Source organism: Sycon ciliatum, chromosome 12 (genome assembly GCF_964019385.1).
Source record: "Sycon ciliatum chromosome 12, ocSycCili1.1, whole genome shotgun sequence".
Classification (NCBI taxonomy): domain Eukaryota; kingdom Metazoa; phylum Porifera; class Calcarea; order Leucosolenida; family Sycettidae; genus Sycon; species Sycon ciliatum.
The window spans coordinates 16,685,518-16,703,017 of record NC_088654.1 but is presented as its reverse complement, the minus strand read 5'-3'; the positions used below and the strand labels follow the sequence as shown (position 1 = coordinate 16,703,017).

The window sequence follows — 17,500 nt, the reverse complement described above, 5'->3', positions numbered from 1 at the left end:
ATTTTTCGCAGACAGGAACGGAAACCGTAATGTACACTATAATGTACACTCAGACGTACAACTCTGCATAAATGTACGTGTACGTGTAAGACTGTACCATTAATAAGAACGAAACCGCTGTGTTCGCTAAAAATAAGAACGGGCTAGGCTAGAACCCTGACCCCCCCCCCCCCCGGTTCTTCGGCGCCCGACAGTAACGGAGACTCCCTCGATTTAGGCTAAGGCCTGTGGAGAATCCATAAATACAAATACAAATACAAACAAATACAAATACAGCACTGTACTAGTATTATTGGAGAAGCAACTCCCTCGGCTTTTCCATTGCGTATCAAGTAGTCGATTCCCTGACCGATAACAAACTCGTACGTGGCGAATTTCGTGATCTAGCGAACCAGTGCCCATGTCCCTGTTTGTACCGGCCATAACAAATTGACCATTTGTAGCAAACAGGTTTCGTTCATAACGAGCCGTATCTTGTACTAGTCGGGCCGTACCGTGTACAAACCAAGTGCATCCATGTGGCAGTTGGCATTGGCAACATGCCAGTTGTGACGCGTCGCTTGTATGGTGTGCCGAGTGCATTTCTGTTATAAAGAACTTCGGTTTTAATTTTTAAAGAACTAGTTTTCCTGCTCGTGTTCGTTATATCAGGAGTCGACTGTACAGTACAATCTGTGACTAACGACCACCCCTTGGAGCCAGGGAAAGTGGTCTTTAGTGGCAGGTGGTCCCTAGTTAGAGGTTTGCACCACGCAGCCATGCGAGACCGTCCATGCCTGGCGAAGTGGTCTGTAGTACCAGGCTGGTCGCTAATCACGGTGGTATTTAGTTACAGGTCTTACCAAGAGTAGATAAACAAGAGTGTGCAACTCGCGGATGGGTAGGCCCACGGCGGATTTTTTTGTTGACGTAATCTTTTCGACGACGCACGAGCTGCGAGTCTTTCGGAAAGTTTTCCCTCGTTCTCTTGGCCGGCTTTACACTACAAGGTCGGTGCCCAGCACGTGCTCTCACACTGCTCTGCGGCGAAATGCGCATTCTTCTGAAAAAAAGGTGACGTCAACAAAAAATTCCGCCGTGGGCCGGCTTTACACTATCTGCAGATTGTGCAGGAGAGATCCGGAGTTGCACACTCTTGTTTATCTACTCTTGATCTTACTGTATATTATTTTTGACTGTGGTGGAACGCATAATTGACCGCGCAACATCATGAGCACTCATGCATGCTCACCTTCCACGTGTGCCTGTATGCCTCTCTCCGGCACCGCTGATATATCGCCGCTACAGCGGACGGGCGAGACCAGGTGTTCGTTCTCTGGTCGCTATTGTTCTCATTGCCAACAGGTGCTCCAGTCTGTTACAGAATACTCGTCGCCTACTAGTACCCCCGAGACCCGGCTCCTTCGGAAATACTCTACTTGTACTTGTACCGGTAGTAGCCTAATATAGTAGTAATTCAATTGAAAAAAAATGAATGGAGGGCGCGTGTTGGGCACGTACTTCGAGGCTGTAATACGGTAATACGAATTTACAATGGTCAAGTGTGCGCAAGGTATTACTATTACGTATTAGGTTGGCGGCACTGAATCTGACTTGTCAAAAAAATCAATTATCTCAGAGTCGCTGTTGTGTTGTTCACACTTTACCCTTGGCTTTAGTCTTTAGACTTTACTTCTCAAGTCGCCATGCTCACTGATGAGTGATCTTGGACTTGGAAAGACAGCGCTGGAACAGACAGTGGATGTTACTTTTGAATGCACTGATGAGTCGGTCTGTCACTGTACGGACTACGTCGAACGTCGCTACTCGTCGATCGACCATGTACTAGCGAAATGTCACACGCCGATTGGTCGACCGACATGATGCGGCGACATCACGACAGATCTCCGTTGTCATGGAACAGAAAATGGCGCCACGAAAATCAAAGCTGGAAAAATATTTTCGGTCATTTCGATTTTGTTTTTTGCGTTTGGAAAAGTTTGGAAAGCTGGCGAAAAAACTATTTTTCCAAAATTGTAAAGCATTGTTGACTGATGGAATACTTCTCTAGGAAATAGCAATAACCTATTGGCGAGGACGAGCTAGGGACATGGTAGGGATCTAGGGATGTTGAGGTCGCTCGTCTCGTCAGCTCACTTGGTGCAGCAGGCATCACGCTTGTCAGCAGCGAAATGGAAACTGGGCAGTAATTGTGCAGCTGTTGAATGTGCAGCACGTTATGTCAGCACCAGTGTGCCACGGCTTGGCCTGGAGGAGTTCTTTCCTGACCTGTCGCAGCATCCGAATGAGCGTAATCGCTCCGGGCGAGCCTGGGATGTCACAGATCTGCGACTGAAGAGTGACACGGACCTGCATAAGCTCTGGTATGTCCTGCTGAAAGAACGTAACATGCTCGACACGCTCAAATGGTCTGCACGTCGCCTGAGAGTGGAGATGCCGGGCCAGGAGCGCTTCTGGAAGATCGAAGAGTCCATGGATAACCTGCGCAAGGTGCTGCTTGAACGTGACGAAGCGTTCCGTCTTGCCGACGAGGAGATCCGGCGTCTCGGCGAGGAGACCACAGACCTTACCGCGCCCAAGATCGAGACGATAGAAGCCGACAGCATGGAAGGCGAGCCAGAGGAGAAGGATGCCGCCGAGGAGGCTGCCGACGCCAACAAGCGAGCGCGCAAGAGCGTCACGGTGGAGCCACAGGACAACGAAGAGCACATCGACGAGCCGTGGATGAAGCAGTGGGACTTGCGCAGCTTCAACTCCGAGGAAATCCACGAGTACCTCGTCAAGGAGAAAGTGGAGCGCAAGGTACACCTGATGAGGAAGGAGTACCAGAAGGGAAGTATCCGGGCGCTCAAGAACCATAGACGCAAGCGTGGCCAATTCATCAACCGCCGCTACCCGCAGCAGATGAATGCCAAGTCGCCATGGATACGTCCGAGCTCCAAGTTCCTGCGGTACAAGCGAAGGCGTGTGATGAAGAGGTTCTTCGTCAAGGGCAAGATGTTCAGCATCCGGTAGACAAGTGCGTTTGGCATGCTGTGAGATAGTTGAACAGATATGCTGCTACAGGCAGCCCCCACCCAATAGACCGATGCTATAATTATACTTCAGTACATGTTCTGTTTTTTAATGAAAGGAGACTTGACGTGTTGGCTGTAGATTACTACGTGGATGCTGATTAGGTTAAGATATGTGTAAGTGCGTGTGCGTGCGTATGTGAGAGGGAGCATGTGTGTGTGTGTATGTGTGTGCGCGTGTGTGTATGTTTGTGCATGTGTGCAATTGGGCTACTAGCTTAACACAGGGTGTAGGTAAACTCATGCGTAGCCAATGGTGCTGGTGAAATCTACAGCCGATCTTCTTTGATATTGCAAGCCACGCGTGTGCCAAGTGCAATGTTCGCTAGGGATGGAGTTTAACTCTGTTGAATCCGCATAACGAATGGATGTCCTGAAGCTGTCAATCATTTTGGTTGCCTTGTCCTCGACCGCGTACTGCGGTATGGTGACCACGTAACTTCAGTGGGACCATATTTCCAGATCCAACCGTACTTTGTGAAGGTCTGGGCTTGTTCAACTATGCCAGTTGCTTACTTTTCTAAGACTTCTTTCAAACCTCTCTGCGCGAGAGGCGACCTGCGTGACCATGGTGACTGCGTGGTTCCCCGCAGTGAGCAAGACAAGTACAGATCTGTGTGCATCCGGGCGTCAGGGAGTCGTCAAATACGTACTTGACGACTCCCTGACGTACGTGCATGTGTGTCCATCTGTCCCGACGCCGGCGTGCACGTGAATGTGCGTGCGAGTTGTGTAGACGGCGGGCTGTGTTGTGCTCGGTGGCTAGCCGGCTGTTGCCTGAATATGGTGATTGCTGTTCCTGATTTTTTTTATTGTTCATTACAGTACTGGATCTCCGGGCACACAGCGCGGTGCAGCTACAGTGCTGCTCAATGAAATCCAGTCGCGTCACTCAAGTGTGCGCCGCAGCCCAGTGTTCGCTGGTCGAGGGCTGCGCAGCGCCCGGCGCGTACCGGTACTTGCGCGACTCGATGGGACTGGATTTCATTGAGCAACACTGTACTGTACATCAGTACTACGCTGTAGTACAGACATAGATGTTTTGGAAATTGTGTTCTCAGTGACCGAGAGAGCTCGAGGATACCGGTACATGACAGTCATGGACCCGTGTTCCTACTTTATACTACTGATTGTATTGTGCATGTACATACATTTGTGCGCTCATGTTCCAGACGATCCCTCTTGAATGACATCGTACTCGTACATGTAGTCAAGATTGAAGAACATGCACATACATAATAAAATTCACACTGCACTGTGCATGTCCATGTGCATAATGCATATGCATGTGCAGGGCAGGTACGTACAAGGTGCACCGGTGGTCATTTCGGCAAAAAGTTTTTTTTGTAGATGGCCAAACAAAGCGCGCGTGTGGGTGTTTTTCTTTCATTGAACTCTTTTCGAAACTAATAATTATTATTACTTGCACGTGTGTCGTGTGACAGGTTTCTTTGATTTGGTTACTACCCGCACACAATTGCAGCTGTCGGACTAAGTTTGTCTTGTCAACCTGCACTCCTTATCCAGACATAGGTGGCACACAACGTTGACAGACTGACCCCCAAGAACTCCGTTGCTCCAGACCAGTTCGTGTATTTCGTCCAACACCCCCGTGGAACCAAGCCTGCGGAGACAAACACTTGGTGCGCGTGCATGCAATCAGCTGAGAGTGAGTGAGATCCTTCCATATCAAAGCAAACTTCGTTTTCTGCTGCTTCCACAACATCCAACCTCTGTAGAGTTGGCTTCAAGCTTCAGAAAGCGCCTTCTTTTTATTCTCTAGAGTGGGACGAAGACGTAGCGATTTCAAAATCAAAATGCCGTCGCTGCAAAAGATTGAGAACGCCGTGGACCCGCACCATCACTTCTGGTCGCCCAAGACACACGATTGGCTGGAGAAGGTTGCAGAGAGCGGCCACCCGGCCGGGCCCTTCCGTGAGTGCTCCTGCGATTTAGTATTTTATGATTTGTCCAGTATGATGCGTATTGGTGGCTTAGAATTTTCGAGATGGCTGTGTGTGGCGCTTATACTGACCATATAAGATCATGCATACAGTTGCACGCACACAAACACGCACACATACAACAACCACCACCGCCGTAAGCACGAAAATCGTTCCAAGTCCGCACACTGGCTGTGCCCCCATTGCCTTTCTCTCATAACAATGGCACAATATCTGAATCACACACATGTACTAACAACACGCGCCCGCAGACTCAGACAGACTCAGATATGCCCATCGCGGAAGCGATGATAGCGAACAGCTATGTAGACATTGTCATAATACTTGTGCTGGGATTACACCATTCAACAGCTTGCAAAGCTGATGAATTGACCGTCACTAATTTTAGCCTGGTATCCACCACACAGCTGATTGAAGTGGCTTTTTCTGGCAGTGAATCTCCATTTTTTATTTTTGGGTCTCCATTTTTTTTATTTATTTTTTATTTTTTCGACACACACCACACCACATACTCCGGCATACACAAGAGAGGTTCTGCTATACGTGAAACGTAGAGAAATCACGTAGAGAGCATGTGTCTGGGTTAGAGTCTACTGCTTCGTGTGTTTTGGGTCCAGATTTCTACGCGTAGATGAGGTTCTCTACGTTGTGGCACACGCAGAGAAAATGCGTACAGATTTGCTAGACATCTATCAAATGCAGGCCAGAAAACTACCATATATGGAAGGGGAAATCCCAGTACACATTCCAAGTGATTTCTCTACGTGAACGTAGAGCAGAACAGATTGTCTTCACGTTACGGGAACGCGAAGAGAGTTCCCGGGATTCTTCGCGTCGCGTTCCCATAACGTAGAGCAGAACCTCACTACTGGCTGTCGGTAACCACCCAGGGGAATGAAAGAAGAGCTAGGAGAATGAGAAAGAGAACAAAGATGCATGCGACCATAATCGTCGGGAATTGAACCCGCAACCTCTCGTTTGGAAATCGACTGCACATACCACTGCACCATATGGGACACACACACACGCACACACTCACACGCATACACACACGCACATGCATACACACACACACACACACACACACATGCATACACACACATTAGACACGCGTGCACATACACAGTGACACACACACGCCAGTCACAAGGGAATCATTCGAATCATTCATTTTCCAAGCCAGATAATATTCTAGGCCCGAACGTACCTTGCCGGAATGCTCAAAGTGACAAGTCAGTGAGCTCTAAGTAATGCAAACAGCAATGGCACACCACCCCACAATGAGAGTGCTCATTCACTACAAGAGCAGGAACGGAATACTCAATCTGCGGACAGAACTACTGAGAAACAAAACACAAGGTCATGTTCCTCTCTATTCGTCCTTCTTGCACGCCTATCCAGGATCTGTATTGAACTACCACGTGGAAGACTATGCCCAGGACGCAGCCACTTTCAATGTCACCAAATCCGTCCATGTGCAAGCGCATTTCAGCGGGGAGCCCGTGGAAGAAACCAAGTAGGTATTTGTGCATGTGTGGGATATGTGGGGCGGGGTTGGGCGAGTGGGGGGGGGGGGGGGGGGGGGGGGGGGGCAGGAGGATAATGAACAGTATCTCGACTTGGGGCAGGTCTAAGGGTTGGAGGGGGGTATAGGAATAGTGATTGAATAGTGTCCCAACCAAGGGCAGGTCCAAGGGTTGGAGGGGGGGGGGGGGGGGGTATAGGAATAGTGATTGAATAGTGTCCCAACCAAGGGCAGGTCCAAGGGTTGGATTGGGGGGGGGGGGGGGTATAGGAATAGTGATTGAATAGTGTCCCAACCAAGGGCAGGTCCAAGGGTTGGAGGGGGGGGGGGGGGGGGTATAGGAATAGTGATTGAATAGTGTCCCAACCAAGGGCAGGTCCAAGGGTTGGGGAATAGGACTAGTGATTGAACAGTACATGTATCTTGACCCGGGGCCTGTCCCAGGGTCGGGCGAATAGAAATATTAATTTCATAGACCACGTTCAGGGTTCTAGCCAGGTCAAAATAGGGGGGGGGGGGGGGGGGGGCAGGGAAAACAGTTACCCCGTAACCCATTTTTCCATTTTCAAAATAACTGTCTTGCAATATGAAATGCAACAAACGGGGCGAACACCTGATTTCACCCCAGACGAAAGTGCCTCTATGAACCCTGTCCACCAGTACTGACTATCGACTGCATTTTTCACTGAATGGCATGAAAAAACACGAAAAATCGGAAAAAGAGTAGGGGGGGGGCACTTTCACGGAGGGTGCGCACACGAAGTAGCCCCCCCCCCCCCCCCCCTCCCCCTTTTGGCTGCAACCTTGGTGTTGCCTAGTCTGAGTGCTCACATACTTCAAAGTAGTATCTCTTTGCTACTAAAACTTCTCTATACTGCTGGTCAGATGCACGAGGGATGCACCTAGTGTGCAAAGAGTGCTCGAAATGCCGTGGAGGCAGAGCGCAGAACACTCAAACAGTGGGCAGAACGGCTATAATTATGGTTGTAACTCAGAGTTTCGTGCACAACCGTGCAATTACCAGACAATACTATAATGGTGGGTATTCCGGTATTTGTGTGGGGACTGGGTGCGGATTGCATCAAGAATCTATGCTGATTCACCAAATTGTCGGGCATGGCCCATCCTTGGCATGAAACAATAAAACTAAATACAGGCAAAGAAGTTGTGCACAATTATAGGTATCATCGCTATGCTGTAAGGTGCAGTACACAGATGCTAAGATCAGCGGTGTGAGAAATGTGTCAGCTTAGGTGTGTATGTGTGGAGACTAGGAGCGCTGGTGAAGGTGCCGGGAGAAAGTGTGCACCCAAGTCTGTGTATGAATACTAGTGCGACGTAGAAGACGTAGAAGACGTGCGACGTAGCTACAATTGTAGAGGCGCACGTGCCACATTTCCCGTGCTCCTCCTCATGCCGATATCACTTTCCTACTGCACCTCACAACATATCTACTCCGATTCTCTGTCATTCCTCTTTCTTTTTGTTTCACGCTGAGGGATGGGCTATACCCAAAATTTTGGTGAATCAGTATAGAGAGGTTTTTGCAGCAAAGGGGCCGTATTATGCGAGTGTTTCTTTAGACTAGGCAATTTGTAGGTAGCTGCAATGGAGTTTGCACATCCGAAAAATCTGAACCGTGTACATGGCGGCAGCTGAAATCAGACCTGTGATGTTCATGCTCGAGTGCAGCACAGATCCTAGCGGTCTCTATTCTGTAGTGTACAAGCACACGTGTTGTGGTGTTTTGCAGTGTGAGCGCACCGAGCTGGGGTTGGATTTCAGCTGCGACCACTGTAGCCGTTGAAACCAGACCTCACTCGCACCGCTTCAATGTTTGGTTTTTTTGTTTCCGTTTCTCTTCCGTGCAGGTGGCTGCAAGAGATCAGTGACAAATCGGGATTTCCTACCGGTGAGCTTATGAACTCGGACGGTTTGCGCGTCGTAGATGTGTTGGAGCTAGTCCTTGAATGTGCCAGTACATGTACTCACCGTCAGCATTGTGCCTTGTTCTCTCTCTCTCTCTCTCTCTCTCTCTCTCTCTCTCGCTCTCTCTCTCTCTCTCTCTCTCTCTCTCTCTCTCTCTCTCTCTCTCTCTCTCTCTCTCTCTCTCTCTCGCTCTCTCGCTCTCTCGCTCTCTCTCTCTCTCCCCCTGGCACTATCTTGTTATCTTGGTGGACCGATGGTCATAGCTTGTACCATGTTGCTGTCCCTTTTCCTCTTATGCATCCTACGTGTGAGCTAGCCTGGTCTGATGTGTGTGTATGTGTATGTGTATGTGTGCTCTTTGGATGCGCAGTGTTTGACTAGACGTCCCCGTGTGTGTGTGTATGTGTATGTGTGCTCTTTGGATGCGCAGTGTTTGGCTAGACGTCCCCGTGTGTGTGTGTGTATGTGTCAGTGTGCTCTTTGGATGCGCAGTGTTTGGCTAGACATCCCCGTGTGTGTGTGTGTGTGTGTGTGTGTGTGTGTGTGTGTGTGTGTGTGTGTGTGTGTGTGTATGTATATGTGTGTCCCATATGGTGCAGTGGTATGTGCAGTCGATTTCCAATCGAGAGGTTGCGGGTTCAATTCCCGACGATTATGGTCGCACACGTCTTTCTTCTCTTTCTCGGACTCTTCCTGACTTTTCTTTCATTCTCCTGGGTGGTTACCAACAGCCAGTGTATGCCGGAGTATGTGGTGTGGTGTGTGTGCGTAAAAAAAATGGAAAAAGGAAAAATAGGGATTCACTGGCCAGAAAAAGTCACTTCAAACAGCTGTGTGGTGGATACCAGGCTAAAAATAGTGGCGGTCAATTCATCAGCCTTGCAAGCTGTTGAATGGTGTAATCCCAGCACAAGTTGCTATGTCTAACATAGCTGTTCGCTATCATCGCTTCCGCGATGGGCATGTCTGAGGTCTGAGGTATGTATATGTGTCAGTGTGCTCTTTGGATGCGCAGTGTTTGGCTAGACGTCCCGTGTGTGTGTGTGTCAGTGTGTGTTTGGGGGGGGGGGGTCTACTATATTGCCGGAGTAAGTAATATTCAACGGCACGGCACGGTTACACGCCTGTTTTCGGCCGTGATGTTGAGTGCTGGAAATCTAGAATTTTTCATGCCACTCTTTAATAGTTTCATACTTTTCGTTTACCAAGTTGAAAAAAAGGATAGCAAAAATGTTCATCTCCGTTCCCGAGAGCCCTAAGAACCGGAATATCCCACCACATGACCTTGCGTACGACAGCTTCGGAGTTACCATGGCTACAAATCATTCTGAACTGTGCACTGTAAATCAACAAATATTCGGGGTATATTTATTTTCGGCTACTTTCGGCCTGGGCATTTTTGGCCCAAAAATTTTTTGCGGCCGAACTTTTGTTTTGCAAGGGTTCAGTGTGACAGTGTATACAGGCAGCAGCAGTACAGGCCGAAAATTGTAATGCGGCCGAACTGTGCTTAGCCCCGGGAGGCCGAGATTTGAACGCACGGACAGTTTGTAGACTCGCAGTACACCCGTTGGTCCCTGAGGTGCTTGTGTATGAGAGGGTCGAGTGTAGGGGTGTCGTCGAGTAGTAGGGGTGTCATCGAGTGTAGGGATGTCATCGAGTAGTAGGGTGACCGTGCTAACCGTAATTCGAGCGGGTATTCGGGTAGCAGTTTGCTCCTGAGAACCCGGTCGGGTAGTTGGAGTTCTCTGGGTTTTTTTTGCAACGGTGCATGTAAAAAGCGCGGCTGCGTGCTTACTGTACACTTTCTATGTAGCGCAAGTGCACACTCACTGTACAAACTATGCCAAAAAAATACCCGATAGGGTACCCGTGCTACCCGGATAGAAATCCCCGAACTCGTTACCCGGCCAAACCCCTACCCGTTGTAACCTTACCCACTAGACTGCCTATTAATTAACGTGATTTGTTTGTGTGTCCGTGTCTTCTCGCTCAGGCATTGTCGCGTACGCGGACCTGACGAAACCCGACGTTGACTCGGTGCTGGCCGCCCACTGCCAGTACTCGAACATGCGCGGCATCCGGCAGATGATCGACTATCACCCGACGAACGAGCAGTGGCGCCAGTGCCCACACGACAAGTTCATGACGGACGACGCCTGGCTGACGGGTCTGCAGCTGCTGCCCAAGCATAACTTGTCGTTTGACATGCAGATACACGTGCCGCAGATGCAGGTGAGAGACGCGTTGTTGTAGCTGCACTTCCTCATTCCAGCTTCCTGCCCCGTGCCATCTCTACACTTAGACAATGGACAACGAGATAGCTATGTTTAGAAAGACTGTTTATTATGACCGAAAATCCCCACTCACTGCATCCATGGGTCTGATCTACTCACCCCCCCCCACACACACACACACACATACACATACCGCTTAGGAGCTGCATCTGCACCTTGATCCTAGAGGGTGGTGGCGTTCCTGCAGATACGGAAAACTCGGCTTCCTGTCGAGTCTCACGTGAACCTTGAATTTTTTTATAATGACAAGACAAACTCAAGACGAGGGCTGCTTTTTTCACGCGGCAGCAACACGAGTATGCACCAACACCACGTACACACGACGTACACAAAATAACGTACTACAACAGCTTTGAGATCCTTTCCGATCGCCACGAGAAGGTAGTGCTAGCTTGTGCGTGTCTCTGGAAGCTCTGATCTTGCCTGCCGGGGGAGGAGTGCTGCGCGCGTGGTCATTGCGGAGATCTGCAGTACGTTTTACTGGATGTGTGTCTGTGCGCACGTGTGTGTTCGTGTGTCGGTCTGTGTGTGTGTGTGTGTTTGGGGATGGGGAGGGGTGCTGATGCGCATGTGTGTGGCTGTGTGTGGCTGTGTATGAGAGTGAGTAAGTTGGAAAGAGAGAGACAGAGAGACAGGGTTTTTTCTGTCACAGCATTGACTCTTGCTCACAATCTTTTCTGACAACTTGCATCCTACTCCAGGTGGCATCTGAGGTGGTTCGTCGCAACCCCAATGTCCAGTTTATGCTGAACCACGCTGGATTCCCCTACACATTCACTGATGATGCTATACAGAGCTGGAAAGAAGGTAAGGTCGGTAGTGGTCATACATCAACCGTCCATCTGGTCAAGTCCTGAGAGGTTAAGTTTGCTTCTACATGTACCTTCATGCTTGCTTTAACAACGTAGTGTCGCGTATGAAAGCATGACCTGTATAGAAGCATGACTCGAATAAAGCCGATTTTTTGAAGCGCGCCCTGACACAGAAGCATGATTTGAATAGAAGCCACTCTCTGCAAAGTACATGTGCGAGTACATGCATTGCAGTATGCACTGCACAGTGCAGACTGATGATGTTGACGTAGAAGCATGGTTTGATTAGAAACATGGCTTGAATAGAAGCATGCTTTGATCCCTGGCTTTTACGGCCGTAAGCACGTGCTGTTAACCGCGACATTACGGCATTTGCCTAACATACGGTGTGTTTGCTCTCTCCCTGCCCGTACCCCCCCCCCCCCTCCCCCCATCCATTGCGCAGGTATGAGTGCTTTGAGTCGTCATGACAACATAGCCGTCAAGCTCTCCGGCTTCAACATGTACTACAAGGAGTGGAACAAGCAGGTGCTGCATCCGCTGCTGGAGTATGCCATCAACACATTCTCTGTGGGCAGGTATGTGACCAGGGCTGTGACCAGGGCTGTGACCAGGGCTGTGACCAGGGCTGTGACCAGGGCTGTGACCAGGGCTGTGACCAGGTATGTGACCAGGGCTGTGACCAGGGCTGTGACCAGGGCTGTGACCAGGGCTGTGACCAGGGCTGTGACCAGGGCTGTGACCAGGGCTGTGACCAGGGTTGTGACCAGGGCTGTGACCAGGGCTGTGCTCATACTGTAAAAACAGAAATTTTCGGTGGTGTAATATTTTCGGTATTCTCTAAAATCGGCGGCTCGGTGGAGGGAAATTTTCGGTAAACTCGTTTTCCAGGTAGGTGTACTACAGTGCACTATACCGACATTTTTGGTGCGTTTCATTTTCGGTAAAAATTTCGGCACAGAAGTTACCTAAAATAAAACACCGCCAAAAATTTCTGCTTTTACAGTAGACTGGTTACATGATTGTACTTCAATGTTTTCTGGCACTGTCGATGAGCTGGTGTGCCATGTTGCTAATGTATAATGTGGCTGTCACGTCCAAGGCTGTTTCAGTCGCGATCAAACTCATCTCAGCGCTCTACCTTTTCCGTGTGTGTTTGTGTGTGTCAAATGGTCATATATGGTGTGTGTGTGTGTGTGTGTGTGTGTGTGTGTGTGTGTGTGTGTGTGTGTGTGTGTGTGTGTCTTTCTCTCTCTCTCTCTCTCTCTCTCTCTCTCTCTCTCTCTCTCTCTCTCTCTCTCTCTTTCCCTCACCCTCTTCCTTCCTGTCTTTGTGTGTCTCTTTTTCTCCGTCTGTCTATCCATTTGTGTGTGTGTGTGTGTGTGTGTACAGGTGTATGTTTGCGAGTAACTTTCCGGTTGACAAGATCAATGGCAAGTACGCTGATCTCCTGGGCACGTATCTGGAGGTCTGCGGTGACCTGGGCTACTCGCAGGCGAACGCCGAGCAGATGTTCAGGGACAATGCACTGCGCCTCTACCGCCTCTAGATGCTGAGCAGCTAGCCCTCGGGTGCCGGGCCAGGTGGTCTACTTCTGGTGTCATCGCACCAGGATGTCAACCATCGCACCAGGATGTCAAGTCATTCGTCGTATAGGAACGTTATGCTCAAGCCCAGTGAGTCAGTCGTTGTTGCAATGTTTTTTGTTTTGTTTTATCCTTTAAAAAGTTGCAGTCACTGCCTCAATCTCTATCTAGGTGGGAGCTAGAGGCTTTCGCAACGAGAATTCTCAGATCAAAGTGCCTGTTTTTGATCTGCGGGTTTAGCAGCAGCTTTTGACCTGAGGGGTACTAGTACATGTGGTGGTGGCGGTTCACCGGTGGGGAAGTTTGGAGGTCCTTTTTTTGTCTTTTGTCAAATTTATCTAATTATTGCCTTTTTAGTGGTAGTCGTATAAGGCAGCCTTACATAACGACTGCCTTGCTCTGCATACGCACCCTCTCAAAGATATAGTATTTTTCGGCGCAAACAAACCAGTAGGCGGCGCCTGTATTGTATTACTATTTTTGGCTAATTTAAAAAAAAGAAAAAAGAGTAGGCACTATTTTGACTATAGTATATCATAGTATATCCCTATATCCCTATACGGCCTCACTATCACACATTATTTTTCAGAATTCAATTATTTTTGGCCACATAGCATCCGTTCACCATCACTGCTGCTAGTCTCCATGGCTGGTTCATGACAAGCTCAAGCAGGCAGCGATGGTGGGGGAGCACTGATACCCTACTCTGAGCCTCCTATTCTATTTCTTGTTGTCAACAATTTATTTAGTGGTGTTAAAAGTACGTCAGAAGTACATCAGTGCCTTGATCCTGGATGTGGGGGCTTTCCCCTGAAAACGATTTTTTGTTAATCCGTTACACCTGATTTAGACACCGGGTGCATAGCGCGCTGTCTTTCTGCACAGATCATGATGCAGCAGCGCTGTGCCAGGGCCGAACCCAGTGTTCAGCCCAGCTCTGATACACTGCTACCGTGCATGTACTATCACCCAGTGCCAGGCCGCATTGACCTGAGCAGCAGCATGCACTGCTGCATTCTTGAACTAGTCATCCCAAAAAAATGCAATAACGTGCCAAACTGGAAACAGGAAACAAAGATTAATGGAACATCAGCTTTTTTTTATGGTGAATTTCTACTTTTCTAGCCTGGGTGTTCGGGATGCACTGCACTCTTTTAGTTATAATGTTTAAAGGGGAAGTATACCCTAAAATCAAATTTTCACCAGTTGTAGTCTTCTGGGCGCTGAGTCGAATGGTCTTGGTCCGAGGAAGCTGCGACGCTCCCTTCCTACTTGAATCCCAATCGAACTCGCGCACTTCCACCGAAACTGGGTGACTGCGCCCTACTAGATGGGGATTTGTATGCAAAATGTCACTAAAAGCGCCATTTCGTTCTTATAAAAGTACGGATGACCGCGATTGGCCCATATGTTGTAGTCTTTTGGACGCTGAGTCGACTGGTTTTGGTCCGAAAAGGCTGCGATGCAGCGTTCCTCCTTTATTCCCAATCGAACATGGTTGAAGAAGCGGTCACGTGCTCCTGGGTGCCCAAATCACCTGGTCACCGCGCCAGCAGGTGACAAATTTCACACCAAGGTTCAACTCGAGTTCAACTCGAGTGACAGGACTGCACCCAAAAAAGGTCAAACAGGCTAGTAAGTTGTACCCTGCAGGCACGGTGACCAGGTGACTGGTGTACGCAGGAGCACGTGACCGCTTGTTCAACCATGTTCGATTGGGAATAAAGGAGGAACGCTGCATCGCAGCCTTTTCGGACCAAAACCAGTCGATTCAGCGTCCAAAAGACTACAACATATGGGCCAATCGCGGTCATCCGTGCTTTTATAAGAACGAAATGGCGCTTTTAGTGACATTTTGCATACAAATCCCCATCTAGTAGGGCGCAGTCACCCAGTTTCGGTGGAAGTGCGCGAGTTCGATTGGGATTCAAGTAGGAAGGGAGCGTCGCAGCTTCCTCGGACCAAGACCATTCGACTCAGCACCCAGAAGACTACAACTGGTGAAAATTTGATTTTAGGGTATACTTCCCCTTTAATAGCAAAGTTAGTTGTGACCCCGTGTATGTGTACTGTATGGAAACTAAGATCTAGGAATGCCATGCAGCGGAACAGGCTCCTCACGTATAAACACCCTGTGGTTGGACGCCGCACGTTGATTCCCGCGATCATGGTTACGACTTGATGACGAGCTGCGCGATTCGGTGTCCCTTTGGCAGTATTATCGGGTCTATAGCCCGGTTGTTCATCAGCTACGCGCGCGCTCTTCTGCGACCGGCGTTGCTGATAGGCACATGCTCCGTGCAGTGCATGCTTCAACACGTCTAGCAGAATACCCAACACTATCATAATACATTTTAAAAATGCATGCTACACAACAAACTGCTGCCCATGCAGAGTCGCTTGAAGAGAAACATCCGGGGGGGGGTAGTAGCGTAAATCAATTCGAATCTCAAAAAAACACAGCTGAAAAGGATTCTGAGCTAAAATAAGAGTACATATAAAAGCAGTAAGCGCTCGAGCCAGCACACGTGCACACACAGGGCTTGCAGGTGCACACACGTGGCTAGCAGATGCTCCACCAACTCGAATACACGACGCAATTGTAACGACGGTGCCGGTCCTCGCACAGCGCGGACCGAGCTCAACGGATGCGAATGCCACGTTACAACAGCACAGACCCTAAACCCCATACAACTACCTACCTAACTAAGTACTGCCAGCAAACCGTATTTATAAACAGCTGCACCTATGTCGACTGTGCATAGCTGGATAAAAATTAAAAAGTAATAAAAACCGTTCCGTCATGTTTTGGTGCAAGTGGGTGTGTATATATTGATAAGTGCAGATTGTAGGTCAGATTCGAATATTTAGAAAACGGTTTGAAGTCGTAAAAGTCTTAGCGGAGAAGACAGCAAAAGTAGCCAACCTCAATTTGCCGTTCAACTGTACTTCTAAGCAGGGAGTAGTAAAATGCCGGTATTTTACCACTCCCTGCTTCTAGTCTAGCGTTCCCACAAGTAACAGGCAAGCTCTGGTGTTGAGCAGCCCAGCTTGCTGAACGGCATCCATGACTGCGCTTCGCCGAAAGCAGTGGAGATTCACAGAGAGTGGGGGCTAGGTCTGCCCCACTGCCAGTCGTTGTACTGAACTCAAGCGGTCGGTGGTGCAGCCAGCACACCATTCCACGCGATGTGCAGCATGCTCGGAAAGACAGGCAGCCGTGCAGCTGGGCAGGGCAGGCAGCTCCTGTTGCTGCTACACCGCTGCTGGTCGGACAACTTGCGAGCGCATCTGCTGGCACGGGGCATGGTAGATGCCGCACACGCGTGCACGCACGTGGGAGCAATGCATTGCTCAACGCCGCACTTCTCCCTGGTGAACAAAACATGCACATGCACACACACACACACACACACACACACACTCGTTCACACACACACGCACACACACACACACACACACTCTTTCACACACACACACACACACACACACACACACACACACACACACACACACACACCTGGGAGATGCTCGGAATCGCCGCCGCTCGCTGTTCTCCTAAAAGTGCTACAGTTACATGGGCTGCGTTGGCGGATACGAGCTGAACAAGTCCTGGCTGTCCTCCGTTGAACCTCCACCGCTACTGTCCATCTCGGCCGCCTTGCCACTGCTGACGGAAGAGCTGTCGTGACGCAGAGAGACGGCCGTTGAGCGGACGATGGAGTTGACGGCCCTGGCGATCTCGGTGGCCCCCAGCTTGCTGTCCTTCAGCTTGTTCCAGTCTGCCAAGCTGGCGTTAGCCGGGCACTGCACGCCACAGTGTGATTCAGGTACATACACACAGGAAAGAGAGACAGACAGACAGAAAGAGAGAGAGAGAGAGACAGATAGAAAGAGAGACAGAACCACACACACGCACGCACACACGCACACACACACACACAGAGTCAGACAGACAGGTAGACGGATGGCTCAGGAAAAGCTTGACGAGCCGAACGTCAACGATGGCGTATAAGCAAAGGTCAGCCAAAAACAGACAGACTGAGAGATGTACCATCAAATGGAAACCAAATTTCAATGTTGAGTGCACACACGCAGCAAGTAGTGCTCACAAAATGTCCCCAACAAACACAAAACCAGGCAGCCAGGCAACTTGTTTTCAGTTGTATCGGTGAATGGGGGGGGGGGGGGGTCATTGAGTTTGAGTTACACAGTACAACATTCTGAATCTGTCCAATTTTAACTTGGGATTCCTAATAAAGGGCCAACTGCCACATACCGGTATGGCGCTTACTAGCCACACCTCTTATACA

At 49.5% G+C, this 17,500-nt stretch overlaps 4 protein-coding genes across 5 annotated transcripts in view; 2 read left to right on the top strand and 2 right to left on the bottom strand.

Annotated features, from left to right (window-relative positions):
- Positions 1–1,700, bottom strand: part of LOC135828643 (probable formaldehyde dehydrogenase AdhA) — a 14,515-nt gene extending 12,815 nt beyond the window's left edge. Inside the window, exon 1 of the mRNA XM_065341061.1 lies at positions 1,232–1,700. The gene's annotated coding sequence lies outside the window, so the exon portion shown is untranslated. The remainder of the gene's footprint in view (positions 1–1,231) is intronic.
- Positions 1,701–1,983: 283 nt separating this feature from the next.
- Positions 1,984–3,155, top strand: LOC135828184 (uncharacterized). The gene has a single exon (XM_065340629.1). It carries the CDS (start codon positions 2,107–2,109, stop codon positions 3,013–3,015), a length of 909 nt encoding a protein of 302 aa, XP_065196701.1. The 5' UTR covers positions 1,984–2,106; the 3' UTR covers positions 3,016–3,155.
- Positions 3,156–4,533: 1,378 nt separating this feature from the next.
- On the top strand, positions 4,534–14,025 carry LOC135828218 (uncharacterized protein y4mH-like). Of its 2 annotated transcripts, XM_065340670.1 has the most exons (8): positions 4,534–4,743; positions 4,858–5,009; positions 6,440–6,554; positions 8,435–8,475; positions 10,489–10,727; positions 11,491–11,596; positions 12,047–12,179; positions 12,994–14,025. In XM_065340670.1, the coding sequence occupies exons 2-8, from the start codon at positions 4,892–4,894 to the stop codon at positions 13,148–13,150; spliced, it is 909 nt and encodes a 302-aa protein (XP_065196742.1). In that variant the 5' UTR covers positions 4,534–4,743; positions 4,858–4,891; the 3' UTR covers positions 13,151–14,025. The 2 variants fall into 2 exon arrangements, with proteins under 2 accessions (XP_065196742.1, XP_065196741.1); XM_065340669.1 differs by having other exon boundaries at positions 4,534–5,009.
- Positions 14,026–16,664: 2,639 nt separating this feature from the next.
- Positions 16,665–17,500, bottom strand: part of LOC135828907 (uncharacterized) — a 26,595-nt gene continuing 25,759 nt past the window's right edge. Inside the window, exon 21 of the mRNA XM_065341340.1 lies at positions 16,665–16,994. Coding sequence (XP_065197412.1) covers positions 16,761–16,994 — 234 coding nt within the window. The 3' untranslated portion in view covers positions 16,665–16,760. The remainder of the gene's footprint in view (positions 16,995–17,500) is intronic.

Bases quoted from the DNA above. Each gene is read 5' to 3' on its own strand.
- LOC135828184 (XM_065340629.1), top strand. From the start codon at position 2,107: ATGTTGAGGTCGCTCGTCTCGTCAGCTCACTTGGTGCAGCAGGCATCA.
- LOC135828218 (XM_065340670.1), top strand. From the start codon at position 4,892: ATGCCGTCGCTGCAAAAGATTGAGAACGCCGTGGACCCGCACCATCAC. The intron at 6,555-8,434 runs GTAGGTATTTGT...TCTTCCGTGCAG, and splicing joins GAGCCCGTGGAAGAAACCAA to GTGGCTGCAAGAGATCAGTG. The intron at 8,476-10,488 runs GTGAGCTTATGA...CTTCTCGCTCAG, and splicing joins CAAATCGGGATTTCCTACCG to GCATTGTCGCGTACGCGGAC.